This window comes from Megascapheus bottae, chromosome 4 (assembly GCF_031878675.1).
Source record: "Megascapheus bottae isolate mThoBot1 chromosome 4, mThoBot2.hap1, whole genome shotgun sequence".
Lineage (NCBI taxonomy): Eukaryota > Metazoa > Chordata > Mammalia > Rodentia > Geomyidae > Megascapheus > Megascapheus bottae.
Window position 1 is genome coordinate 27,654,112 of NC_143512.1, and position 14,684 is coordinate 27,668,795.

At 35.9% G+C, this 14,684-nt stretch overlaps 1 protein-coding gene across 1 annotated transcript in view; it reads left to right on the forward strand.

Moving 5' to 3' along the window:
* The first annotated feature begins 67 nt into the window (after positions 1 to 67).
* Skic3 (SKI3 subunit of superkiller complex) overlaps positions 68 to 14,684 on the forward strand; it is a 72,614-nt gene continuing 57,997 nt past the window's right edge. The window contains exons 1-7 of the mRNA XM_090331610.1: positions 68 to 149; positions 6,321 to 6,411; positions 10,101 to 10,244; positions 11,698 to 11,789; positions 12,170 to 12,245; positions 12,699 to 12,839; positions 14,580 to 14,678. Coding sequence (XP_090187736.1) covers positions 6,322 to 6,411; positions 10,101 to 10,244; positions 11,698 to 11,789; positions 12,170 to 12,245; positions 12,699 to 12,839; positions 14,580 to 14,678 — 642 coding nt within the window. The 5' untranslated portion in view covers positions 68 to 149; position 6,321. The remainder of the gene's footprint in view (positions 150 to 6,320; positions 6,412 to 10,100; positions 10,245 to 11,697; positions 11,790 to 12,169; positions 12,246 to 12,698; positions 12,840 to 14,579; positions 14,679 to 14,684) is intronic.

The window sequence follows — 14,684 nt, forward strand, 5'->3', positions numbered from 1 at the left end:
TTCATCAAATACCGAACGGACTAAATCTCTCCTCATCCCTGCCGCCCCGCCCCCGCCACAGCACTTTTGGTCACGTGAGAGATACCAGGTAAAAGCGCATGCGCCCTCCGTCCAGCCTTGGCATTTGAGGCAGGTCGCAGCTATCCCAGGTGGGTTCCTGTTCGTGTCATTGCAGAAGCTGGAGCTTACAAGCAGTTTAGAGAAATGATATTTGGCGAGAGGAACAAGGTCGGACCTCGGGGATGTTTGTTTTGCGCCCAGCAAGCGTAGCTCGGTGTTGGGCGAGACGGGAGTGAACCGGGCCGTGGTGAGGTGGCGGCGCGTCTGTCACCGGAGTTGGCCGGGGCGGTTCCGGGCGGGGCTGCGGGCCGGACCGCCTCCGGTGAGGTGTGGGCCCGGGGCGTCCCCACGGCCTCCCCGCGGACGCACCTGGCCTGCCTCTCCGTGTCGCCTCGTCCTTGCTCGTGCAGGGAGGGTGTGTTGTGCCCCGGGAGGTGTGGAGCGGGGCCTACTGAGAAGTTTCGGGTTCTAGGTGGGGTTCTAGGGGTTCTGAGTGCACAGGGGGGTGGGGGTGAAAGGGATGTGAAAGGGAGATTGTTAGCTTGCGTGGTGTCCTCCTGTCCTCCGTTAATTGGCCTAGGTTCAGAATAGCCGTGTTTTACTGCAGAAGAATCGGCTCTTCCCATTTGATGGTTGAACCCTTTTTGGAAAATTCTGGAAGGAGAGATTTCTGTCCCAGAGTTGATCTCTTTATTTAATTATAGTTTCAGGCATATAAAATTGCATGGCACCTTACTTTAACTACTTAAAATTTCAACTTTTCATATTAACATCTGGTTTGTTGCCTGGAATATTTATAGTAAAAGAAGACCTTAAGTATTTAATAAATAGCCCTGTGTGCTAAACATTATATTCAGCTGAACACCTATTATGTACTTTTTCCATGAGATGTTTTCTTTAGTCCGCATTCTGATAACTTGGCAGATTGAAAATAGATTTGGAGAGTTTGAATGTCTGGTCCAGGATCACACAGGAATCTACTCTGAACAGGACTGAAAATCAAGCGGCCTAATTCCCTAGACATTTTTGGCATTTTTGACATAGATATTTATGACAGTTGACTGAGCTTAATCTCTATTTGTGAACCTGTGTTATTAAACAACGTGCTTAAAGGTCTGTCACGAGCATGGGAAAAAAGATGATTTTGTCCACAAGAAGCTTATATTCTAGTGGAGCAGAACTCAGCATACATAAAATAATAATAGTAATGATACAGTGTGAAAGGTAATATAATTAGGCTTTCTCTTGAGCAGTATATGTTTCCAAAAGTTGTCTTGCATTAATCTGAATTGTAGAACATACTTTCCGTAGAAACAATATCTGCTGGTATTCAGAGCTATAAAACTATAATTTAATTATGTTTTTTTTTCCTATGACATACTACTGTTGCCATGATTTGTATTTGCTCTCTATGGCCATTTTCACAGACCCGTAGTGTGATGACAGGATTTCAGGAACACGCATTTTTCTTCCACTCTCCCTGGCACTGTCAGTGAGAGCAGGTGCTGCAGTAGGTTGGGACTAGGTAAATACTTTAAGGCTTCAAAGTTCTGGAGGAATCTAAGAGGATTCTGGTTTCATTTTCCTCTGCCATTGTTAGTGTTTTGGTATTTCTGCCAACTGATTATCCAGTCAGTGCTTTTTCCTCCCCACTGATGGGAAACACACTTCTTTTGAGTATCCTGTTCCACATTTGTCTTAAGTTATAAAAGTTCTTAATTTGAACTGAATTTGATCTTTCTTTAGTTTTAATTCATTATGATCTCACACTTTGGACAATTCTTTCTCCCACTTCTTCACTAATTATCCTTTTCACAGTCTTTCATAATTTCTTCTAATTATCTTCTTCACAGTCTTTCATAATTTCTTCTAATAATGCTAGTTCTCAGACAATTTCAGGCTTCTTAATTTTTTGGACACTCTTTTCTGAACATACATCATTTTTTAATCACCGGCACTGCCTGTCAGAACTGGTGCTTTTTTCCTTTTTATTGGTAGTACTGGGTTTGAATTTCTGACTTCCCATTTTCTGGTCTGCCACTCTACCGTTTGACCTATACCTGCTACCTCTGGCTTTTTTTTTTTTTTTTTTTTTTTGTGCTTAATGGGATATGGAGCCTTTGAGTCTTTGTAGTCTTTTCTGCCTCTGCTGCTTTTGAGGCAGGAACATTAGCCTCCTAAGTAACTAGGATTCTATAGTAGACCTATAGGAGACTGCAGAAGACTTTAAACATGCAAATTCATTTCTTATAGTTGATACCTTTGAGGGATAACATTGCTTTTTTGTGTGATCACGTTCTAACTTTAAAAAAATACAGTTTTGGGCAGAAACTTTGTATGATGTAAGTACGAAAAATTTTATTGTGCGAAAATGAGCAAAAATGTTTTAAAATACAGATGGGAGTGAGGGGAAATGAGTGAAGAGAGATAGTAGGAAAAAGCATTAATAGAGGTTTGTGGAGAAAAGTGAAGTTACTTGAAGTGGTGAAAGCACTTAAAATAGAGGGAAATATATCCCAAATGGATGAGTATGGGGTTATATAAGACTTACTTTTCTTTTTTTTTTGTCAGTCATGGGGCTTGAACTCTGGGCCTGAGCAATGTCCTTGAGCTTGCTCAGGGCTAGGAGCACCCTACCACTTGAGCCACAATGCTACTTTCAGTTTTCTGTTGTTTATTTGTAGATAAGAGTCTTACGGACTTTCGTGCCAGGGCTGGCTTTGAACCATGATCCTCAGATCGCAGCATCTTGAGGCTCACAGGTGTGAGCCAAAGGCACCCAGCTTCATGGAATCATTTTTGAGATGTTTTTACTGAAAAGGTTTGAAAGAGGCCTAGTATGTGGTCAGTTTTCAACAAATGCTTGTTTAAAAATTAGTGAATAAGCCTCTGCTTTCTCCTACATACTTTAAAAAAGGAACTATTTTTTATGTCTAGAAAGTAGCATATTATTTTGTGCTTTGAAACTTATACGCTTACATATATGCTTACATATTTACATAAATGTTAGGTGTAGAGAAGGAGACTGGATGCCAGCATAACATGCTAACTGAAGAAGGAATGAAAAGGCGATAGAGGATTGCACTGAAGCGTGGGTAATTGTAATTATGGATCTGCATGTACGTGGAAGGATATTGGTTACTAGAATTAGTTATCCAGAGAAAATGCAGTGTATTTCTTGGGTTTTTAAATACAACTTACTTTTGAAGTTTTTAATGGTTTCTAGCTTGCTGCTTTGTTTATTTAAGCCCAGACTTGTCTGACTTCAAGTTTTTGTAATTTTAACCTCTACTTTTCCTGTCTAACTTGATTATCTGCTGTTATTTGGTAAATCCTTTTTGAGCTATTCAGCCTTGTTTTCCTGTCATTTCTGTTACTTAGTCTACTAATTTCCATCTCTTTTTGTGAAGATGGTTGTTTCTGACTGATGTAACTTTCATCTTTTCTCCCTTTTTATGTATTGTACCTGTCTAGTAATTGTTTTACACAACACACTCTTTTGAATTCCAATTGCACTTGTGTTTACTGTTCCTTAGTCCAGTGTTCAGTTCTGTAATAATTCATATGTCTTAGGGGGAAGGTATCTCTTCCCCCTAGTGATGAACAACTTCCATTGAGGGATACCTTCCCCCTACTGATAAACAACTTACATTGAGTGTCTGCATGCTACACTCATATACTTGCAATGTATTAAAACCATACATCCTTTCCTTTCCCCTTCTCCTCTCCCCTTCTCCTCTCCCCTTCCTTAAGTAGTCCCTTAGTTTGATTCACTTTCTATGTAGCAAAGGGAAATGGTTGTGCATATTGATATATATACATATGTACAAGTCCACAAATATGCACAATTGTTCCTTTTTTTTTGAAACTAGTTCATTGGGAACGGAGGAGAAAGATGATTAAGGAAAAGAACAGGGAAGATAAAAAGAAAAGGGATTGAACACCGAGGTTATGGTTAAAGAAGCAGTGAGATCAGTGTGATTTATAAAATGTGACACAGAAATAAGTTGCCCAAATACCTCTTGAGGCTTATTTGCACTGACAAAGGGATGGAGACAGGTAGAGAAAATAATCATGACAAGCTAGAGATGCTGCGTCAAGCCCCTAACACTGCATGCAGTTTATAGTGTTGATTGATTCTATCTTGTATGCTCCTATTTAAAAACTGGGTGATAGAACTAGGTAATTTTTTTTTCCTTTTATTCTAGAAAGATTGTGGTTTTGATTTGTTTGTTTGTTTGCTTGATCATGTATGTGTGTGTATATATATATATTTTTTTTTTTTTTTTTTTTGCCAGTCCTGGGGTTTGAACTCAGGGCACTGAGCACTGTCCTTGGGCTTTCTCAAGGCTAGGCTCTACTACTTGAGCCAGAGTACCATTTCTGGCTTTTTCTATGTATATGGTAGTGAAGAATTGAACTGGGTCTTTGTGCATGCTAGGCAAGCACTCCACCACTAGGCCAAACTCCTGGCCCCTAAAAGTACATTTGCTATCCTAAACTTCCCCCTTAGACTTTCTGGAATATTCCATGTGTGTTTACATCTGCGTGTGTGTGTGTGTGTGTGTGTATTTGTTGGTGATGGTGGTGGTGGTGTCAGTCTTGGAGCTTGAACTCAGGTCCTGAGCACTGTCCTTGAGCTTTCTCAAGGCTAGAGCTCTACCACTTGAGCCAAGCACCACTTCTGGCTTTTTTATGTATGTGGTACTGAGGAATCAAACCTGGGTCTTTGCACATGCTAGGCAAGCACTCTACTACTAGGCCAAATTCTTTTTAATCTTGAATCAACATCCTGAATTTTCACTTGAATGTCACTTTTAATTTAATCAATAATTACTGCTTTTGCTGGTTAATTACAGATGAACTCACAGGTTCTGTTAGTGCTGGCTTCTAACTTCCATCTTCCAGGTCTCAGCCTCCTGAGCTAGAGTAATGGGCCATTTAATACTGGTGGGTTATAACCACCAGTTCTGGGCTTCTTTCAAGTCCCTCTAGGTCTATATCAGTTTTTGTCATCATTAATGTCTTCTCTTTTAGTCTTTGGGTTATTTTGTCCAGGGGAACTTGAGAAACTTTAATGTGAAATCAGCATTGAAACTTTTGGATACTGCCCTACCCTTGAGCCAAGCCCCACATCTCATTTTCTAGAGGTTAATTGGAGATAAGAGTCTCAGGTCCTTTTGTGCTCGGGCTGGCTTTGAATCTTGATCCTCAGTTCTCAGCATCCTGAGTAGACAGGATTACAGGTGTGAGCCACAGCACCTGGCAGCATTGAAAATTTTTATCTGCTGCTGTCAAGACGTGTAGTCCACAAAAGCTCTTTCTCAAGCTTTCACCTACAAATTAATACCAAAAAAATTGCAGGTAAGACAATATTCAGAAAGATATGAGCATATGAATATGTTGCCTTAAATTATATAATTGTAACTAGGCATATTATTACTTTTCTCCCTGTTTCGGGAATCTGGTATTGCCTATAGATTGAAATTTTAATGTCCTAATTTTTATATTTTGATTAAATATTTGGATCGGAAGCATGGCACAAGTAGTGGAGCACCTGCCTAGCATGCCTGAGTTCAGTTCCTAGTATAAACTAAAGGTTTTTTTTTTTCAAAACTTACTCCCTCTTACCAATAAACTAGTGAAATTCAATCATAATTGAATGTTTAAAAAGGGAAACTTTTGTTATTTTCTTTGTGTTTCCTGCTTTCTCCATGATCTCTTAAATTCATCAGGAGACTACAAATGTTTAAGGGAACAAAATTACCCAAAAGGTAGATCACTAACATAGTACACTAATACCATTATCCATCTAAAGAAGGTGATACACACATATAAAACTAAAGAACTGTATAAGGCTAGATTTTGAAAAGAAAAATAAAGCCGTAATACTCGTTGAGTAAATTCTGCCTTCATGAACTTATATTCTGGTAGGTTACAAATAAAAAGTAGAATATGTAGTATCTGACATGTGATAACTGCTTTGATGTGGAATAAAGCATAGGAAAAGTGTGAGGCAATATGGGAGGTGGCTATGAGTGGGAGACTAGAAAGATTAAATCTTAAAGTGGTGTATCTCAGCTAGTTTTCACTGGAAACTATATTTGAATAAAAATCTAAGGAGATGCAGGAATTATGTGTGTAGTAGATTAAAGGGAAGGTTCAAATAAAGGCATTCTCTTCAGATGACTAAGTTTATTTGAATACTTACAGTTAAGTAGATACTACCATATACTCACTCAAGCTTTTTGCTTTAATAGAATGTCCAGCAAAGAGGTAAAGACTGCTTTAAAAAGTGCAAGAGATGCAATCAGAAACAAAGAATACAAAGAAGCTTTGAAACATTGTAAGGTAACCAATATTTGTTTCTTCCACTATGAAATATGTTCCCAATTTATATTATTGTAAAATTTGAATCATTTACTCTTCAAATGCAACATATGTTGTAAAACCATTTAGGAGAATCAAGAAAGTGGTTAGGCTAATACCTTCTTACTGTAATCTTCATTAGTAGGAGAAATTATTTTTGCTACTCTTAATTTTATGTTTCTCTATATTGATAAATTATCAAGGCCAGTTTCTCAAAATCTGAATGGGTCAAATATACCTTTTAATTCTAATATGTTTTAAAGTTTATTCTTTAATGGTATGTTGACATTCTATTTGTTTTGTGGGTGAGAGGATCAAGATTCAGAAGCTCATTTGTGTGTGAAGCAAATATTCCTATTAGAAAGAGTAGTCAGGAAAGACAGAGGGTGGTGGTAGAAGTAAAGTCCTTGGAAAGGTTAGAGAAGATGAAATTCAGTACTTGGGAGTAGGCCTTTAACTTCTATCATACAAAGAGAAAAGCTTGATATAGTGTATCCTCTATAGATTTGGTGATGAGAAAGTTGAACAGTCTCTTCTGATGGCTTTTTTTTTTCTGATGAAGTATAAATTGATAGTGGGAGATGGCTTGCCTAAGAGATTTGAGACAAAAGTAAGTTTGAAGCAGTTGTTATTCCTAATGAGGGAGAAAACCAAGTTACTCGTAAGAATCTAGAAGAACTAGAAGGATACAGACCCACTGAATTTTTACTTTGTAAGGTGAAATCGGTGAACTCGGCTGTAGTTTTATCCCTTCTGTGTTCAGCTTCTCAAGTTTAGATATGCAGAAGTGATGGGGCTCAACTAGGCATAGTGAGAATGACAAGATGAATACGAGACAGAGGAGTTCAGAATGTGATGTTAAGGAAGTAGTGACATGATGGGTCATAGAATTTTGACCTGGGTAAGAATGGATGAAAAATATGAAGTAGTGTGTTAAGTAGTGGAAAAAAGAGCATGGGGTTAAGAATTTGGGATAATAAAGATTTAAGAATTGTTGCTATGGAAATCATTAATAGTAATTGAACAGGGAAGGTATAAGAACAGAATATTGGCATGCTAGAAGTCAAGATTCTGGGTAATGAGTAGTGTGAAGGTTAAAAACTAATAGGGTACCATGCTCAGTGAGACATCATTAATGTTCATAACACCAAGGTATGATTTGATAACTTTAGCTTTAAAGGAAGTAGTGTTTTTGAAATAAGAACAGAAGAGGAATGTTGGTAACATGTAAGCAAGGAGAGTTTTTCCCCTTTACCTTCTGGCCTGGTTGTGAGAGATAAAAGAAATTGGCTGCAGCATATAACACTTTAGAGTAATAGCCTAAAGTGATTGGCTGATCCAGAGTAGTATGGAGACGATTGATTGGGCAGGGTCAAGAGAAATATGTAATATGAGGATGAGAATTTAAAGAATAAAGGATGACCTTGTAAAGTTTAGCTTTCTGGTTGTGACTTAAGAAGCTGTGATGGTAATAATCGTTATATAGAAGATGAAGAGACTCATTACACTCAGGGTGAGAGATGGAGTAAGAAAACATAGATAAGTATTTGGTCTATTTAATACTTTACATATGAACCAATTTTTATTGCACATTACTACTGAGGCAATCTGCCTTTTATAGGTTTTCTGCAGAATTCAGATAGCAGTTCCACCTAGTAATGCATAATTTGTATTGGAGAGACTCAACTAGAAATCATAGCCAGAAAACATATTAGTGGAAAGCATCTGATTACTTACCTGTAGGACATAGATTACAGATTGAAAATAAATGTATTGGTCTTCATTCATTTCATTCATTTTTAGCAAGATAGAATTTAGCAAGATAGACTCATTCACAACAAACTATAGGGGCCTGCTGTATATCCTCAGGTTGTGTAACCTAGTACATGCTATGTAGCTCGAACTAGCCTTAAACTCCTAATACTCTTTTCACAGCCTCCCCAGTGCTGGAATTATAGGCATGCAAGATCACATTCAGCCCCTGAATAAATTTTTTTATACAGGTAGAGTCAAGTATCTTTTTTTTTTTCAATTTTATTTTATTGTAAAAGTGATGTACAGTGGGGCTACAGTTACATAAGTAAGGAAATGCATACATTTCTTATCAAACAGTGTTACCACCTTCCTTGTTTTCTACACTTTGCCTGACACCCTCCCCCCCTTGCAATTTTTAGAATTTTATTTTGTTTCGTTTTGTTTTTGTGGATTTTTTTGGTTTGTGTTTTGATCAGTCATGGGGCTTGAATTCTAGCTCTGGGCTCTGTCCCAGAGCTCTTCAGCTCAAGGCTACTGCTCTCCCACTTGAGCCACAGCACCACTTCTGGTTTTATCCTGGTTACTTAGAGATAAGAGTCTGACAGGGACTTTTGTGCCTGGGCTGGATTTGAACCTCATATCTCAGCCTCCTGAGTAGCTAGGATTATAGTGTGAGCCATGGCACCCAGCAATTTCTCAGAATTTTATACCCATTTCACCATCTTGTAAATACTCCTTAAAAAGTGTTTCAGATTTGGAAAATGTGATAATTAGGCAGATAGTAATTAATGATGAGTGGTTGACGGTGGCATTTGTTCAGCAGTTGTAGACCAGGCATCATAGTTGGCATTTAGAACATGGCATTAAGGCCCCAGTGTTGGGATAGAGTTTTTAGGAGGTACCCTATTAGATATAGTGGAACTTGTACAGTATTTTGGTAGCAGATTATCAGAAGTATTCTTTGCATACATATAGGCCTAATGGATTGACTTGTTCAACTCATAAGAATGCTTTTATTTTCCTAAGAATATGTAATATCTTGAGAGGTCAATATTAGATTGTCTACTAGTTTTGCTTTTCCCTTTCTAGAATATATTTACTCCTGTTTCAAGGTATTTCATTTTACCTTAGTAAGTAGCTTTTATTTCTGAAATTCTACATGTGTAGTTTTTATTGCATATGGCAGGTGTTACTTAAACACTGATCAATTGCTATTTAATTTGAACATACATTTGGTATATGCATGTCAGTGTCTTTACTTTTCTCTAGCTTATAATTGCTACAAAAACCTATTTGATACTAGGGGCCAGGAGTTTGGCCTAGTGGTTAAAGTGCTTGCCTAGCATGCATGAAGACCCGGGTTTGATTCCTTGGTACCACATACATAGAAAAGAAGCTGGAAGTGGTGCTGAGGCTCAAGTGGTAGAGTTCTAGCCTTGAGAAAGTCCAAGGACAGTGCTCAGGCCCTGAGCTCAAGCCCAGGACTGGCAAAAAAAAAAAAAAAAAAAAAAAAAAAAAACAAAACAAAACCTGTTTGATACTATCGAAAACATTATAGTAAAGAAAATTATTAGAGTTGGATGAAGTGAAATGAAGTAGAGAACAGTTTTGTGAGTTTACCAGAAATATCAGGGGAGGATACCCAGTATTTTCAAAGAGAAACAAAGATATTTTTTGTAAGTATCATGATCACTTGGACAGCTTTAGAAAACTACCTTATATCCTACACCCTTCACAAACTGGTACCATTAATTCCTCTCTCCTTTAAGGAACTGCAGCCAGAGAGGTTAGGTAGCATTTTGCAGGTCACCTCATCATAAATCAATTTCCTGACTCTTTACAGACTGTTGTTTTATTGTTATTTCTTCAGTAGTTGCCAAAATTTAATGACTTACTCTTAATTTTTTTTTAATCAGACAGTGTTAAAACAAGAGAAAAATAACTATAATGCCTGGGTTTTTATTGGTGTTGCTGCAGCTGAGCTAGAACAACCGGATCAAGCTCAGGGTGCTTATAAGAAAGCTGCTGAACTAGAGCCAGACCAGTTACTAGCTTGGCAGGTATGTGGACATTATTTTTCTGTAGTATGGGAAATTGGTATATTTTAATTTTTACAAATAGTGGTAACCATTTGAAAATAAGTACTTAAATCTTCTTTTACCCATATAAGAATAATATTCTATTTATTGGTCACCTAAACTTCCAAGTTATTTTGGAAAAACAGTACTGTCAAAGATATTTATCATTTTTTACATCCTACTCTATGGATTATTTTGTATGTGAAGACTAAAGTTGAAAAATAATTTTGTAACTCCTATTAAATTATATGTTCATACTTATCTAGATCTATTATCAGCTGGGGAAAATGAAGTATATACTCATAAGTTTATCTAAAATTAATATAAAATTTTCAATTTTCTGCCTTGTATGTTGCAGTTATTTTTTCTTTTTGTTTTAATTGTTTCTTAGTTAAATTTTCCAATGTTTTTATCTTTAATATTTATTTGTTTCATATGTTAATCACATCTCTGAAATTATATTAATATGTATGTATTAATTGTATTAATATATATATTAGCATGCTGTGGTGAGTGAACCTTTTTTGTCTCAGCTAAAAATGAATATGAATTTAAAGTGTCTGGTAAAATGTTAATTGAGGATATCTGGATCTTTATTTGAAATAAAAATATTAATTTCCAAAGACTACTTGTATTTATTTATTTTTGGTTGTGGGACTTCAACTCTGGGCCTGGGTGTTGTCCCTGAGCTCTTTAGCGCCAGGCTACTGCTCTACCCATTGAGCCACAATCCCACTTCCTGTTTTCCAGTGGTTAATTGGAGATAAGAGTCTTACAGGCAGACGTTAGTGCCTGGGCTGGCTTTGAACTGTGATCCTCAGATCTCAGCCTCCTGAGTAGTTAGGATTAGAGGAGTGAGCCACCGCACCCAGCTACTTGGATTTTTGGCCATGTCATAAAGGAGTATCAAAATAAGATCTTAAAAGTACATCTAGTACACAAATACACTCATATGTACAATATGGTAACTATATGGTAGAATGATTATGCTAATTAACTTGGTTGTAGTGTATGCATTTCACAATATGTACATTTATCAGATATCAAGTTGTACATCTTCAATATATACAGTATTTTATATCAATAATACCTCCAAAAAGCTACTTTCTAAAACACGCTAAATTTTTTTTGAAAAATAGTGTGAAACATTTCAAATGCGTTTTCAAAATAAAATGAATAGCATAATAAACTAACTTTATGCCTATTATCCAAATTCCAAAAAAAAATGTACTCGTAGACTATTTCTTTAATCTGTGCCTATACCCTCCCATCCTTAATTTTATCTCCAGATTTTTTTCCAGAAAACCTCATATATTTTACCTATACACTATGATAATCTTTATGATAAATTATCTTTAGGGATTATCACATTATTAAAAAAATAAATGTGATACGGTGGTTTTGGTAAGAATAACACTCCTGCTTTCTTCTGTAGGGGTTGGCAAGCTTATATGAAAAGTGTAACCACATAAATGCCAAAGATGACTTACCTGGTGTTTACCAAAAGCTCCTGGATCTTTATGAAAGGTAATGAATATAAGGGAAAGGTTAGTATCTTCATAAGCTTGAGTGAAAATAAACTGATTGAAATGATGTAGAAGCACTCTAAACATTTACTGCCATTGGAGATGTCAGACTCTCGTGATTGAAATAGCATCAAAACATTGCTATTAGCAGAACTAAGTTTGAGGTTTTAGTATTATTTTTAGTCAGCATAACAAAAGATAGTTTTTAAACCTTTTTATTTTTAACAGAAGTCATAAAATTTTACTGTAGTATAAAAAGAATGTTTTCTGATTTAAACTGATAATATTGGGAGTTTTAATGTTTGATGTTATAAGTCCTTCATATTTTTCACTGTCAAATTGACACCTTAACATCTCCCCTCCTCCTCTTTTTGACTTAAGTGTTGACAAACAGAAGTGGTGTGATGTCTGTAAGAAACTTGTGGATCTGTATTACCAAGAAAAGAAACATCTAGAGGTTGGTTGTTGGTTTTCTAGTGCCCTAGACTTACTTTAGTAAAACTGTTATTAGAAAAAAGCTATTTTAAGCTTAAATTTAAAAAAGTTAACGTGTAGTATGTTATCAATATAATTTAAAAGGTAAACTATAATGCTTTGAAGATATAAATTAGAATTCAGATTTAAGGTATCATAACTTCTAAACCTTTCTTCAATTGTTTAGAAGTTGGATAAAGTTTCACGTGGGGAACATTTTTAGACACATTTGAGGAATCTCCATAGATGTAAATTATGGGGATGTTGAATGTAGTCATCATTCTAGTGTGTACTGTGGTATCTCTGTTGTACTTATAAAAAAAACTGAGAATTTCCCAACTAACTTATTTTTTATGCATTTATGCATTTTTATGTACTAGTGTATAAAATTTTTATTTTCATATCTATCGCCACTGCCATTTTTATTTTTCAATAGGTAGCTCGAACATGGCACAAATTGATAAAGATGAGGCAGGAGGAAGGTGCTGATAACCAAGAGCTTCATCAGTTGTGGAGAAAATTGACTCAGTTGCTGGCTGAGAGCACAGAAGATGAGAATAATGAAACCCAACAACTGGTACTTATTTCTCACCATGTGGCAAGAAAACTGAGTATTTAATTGCATTTGGAAAAGGGAGATAAATAGGTAGTATATGTATATCAGACTATCCATTTTTGTTTTTACAGTTTTATATTCATGTAGGTTTTTCTGTATAAAGTTAGAATTATTGGCATGTAGTCTCATATAATCTGAAGGAAGTAGAGTTATCCTCAGGGTATTAGAATTTCATTCTCTCACATTAATAAGAATGTACACTATGTCAGTAACTGCATCCTGGAAAAGAAATTAAAACCTTGCTTTGATGAAATTGCTGTAACTTCTGTTAAAAACTTTTACTTTGAAGATATACTTCTTTATACTTACAAGAATGCTGAATTAGTGTGAGGGTTAACAGTTCTTCTAGAGTATTTACATTTAGCAATTAAACTATTCATACTGGATAACATTCTTTTTTAGTGTGTATTTTAAAATAAATTGAAAAGAAATTTTAAGACTATTATAACCAGAACATTTTATTTGTAAGTTTAAAAAAATCATTATTACAACTTTCGAGTTGTAATAATGGTCACTTGATGTACACTTGTTAAATTGAATGAAAATTTTGAACCTTAGCAGTTAATAAGTTCTATATAGGATAGAAAGTTAATTTCTTTTGTATATTTGTTCACTCATTTATTCATTGATTTGTTTTATTATTCAGAAAATATCTGTTAAGAATGTATCTTGTATCAGGCAGTGTTTTAAGAGATGAGGACAAAAACGTGTGAATGAAAAAAATTTTATATCTATTTTTAAGATGATTGGAAAGTGATGGAGGAAGGGAAATGGGGCAAAAACATGAGAAGGGGTGTCAATGTGTCAGAAGTAATGCACCTACTACCTGAAGAATGTAACTGTAACCCCTCTATACATTACCCCAACAATTAAAAAACAAAAAAAGAGTATCTATTTTTAGGGCCAGGAGTCTGGCCTAGTGGTAGAGTGCTTGCTTAGCATACATGAAGACCCGAGTTTGATCTCTCCATACCACATACATAGAAAAAGCCTGAAATGGTGTTGTGGTTCAAGTGGTAGAGCTCTAACCTTGAGAAAGCCCAAGGACAGAGCTCAGGCCCTGAGTTCAAGCCCCAGGACTGGCCAAAAAAGAAAAAGAATATCTTTTTAAAGTTAGAACTTATGAAGCCAAATGAATGGTATAATGTGCTATAAAGTGCTTTCCGTGGCCTTTCATACTGCTGTTCTTATTCAATACATACTAAAAAATCTTTTGAAATTTTCTTCAGAGTCAGTAAACACCGCGTAAGAAAAGTGCTCTCAGTACAATTCAGCCATGTCTCCTTTTTAAAGAACAAGTAGAATTCAGCTTCATGAATGTAGCTCTAGTAGTAGAAGGCTTGCATAGAAGGCATAAGACCCTGGGTTTGGAGTAAAACACTAGGCACTAGGAGTAAAACAAGATTATATTTTGGTTTGACTTATTTGTAAGATTGGAAAGAATGGAAGAATGTTTTATTAAATTAATGATGGTAATTTATAGTTTTTACTCACTACTTCAATGAACAGCCAAATAGAGTAATTCAGCATCCTAGAACTTTTTTTTTTTTTTTTACACATCATTGACATTGTTAGGGCTAGCCAGTAAAGTATATTTACAGCTAATTGAAGGTGCAGTTCATACAAGCAGTTTTATACATTGAACTGATGATAACATTTGGCTTTGGAGTATGCCAAACAGGTTTCTTTTGTTTCTTTCAGCTATTAACTGCATTTGAAAATGCACTGGTCTTATCAGATACGATTCCAAGTGAAGATCACCAAGTGCTTTATAAACAATTCATTCAGTGTTTATCCAAAGTGAGT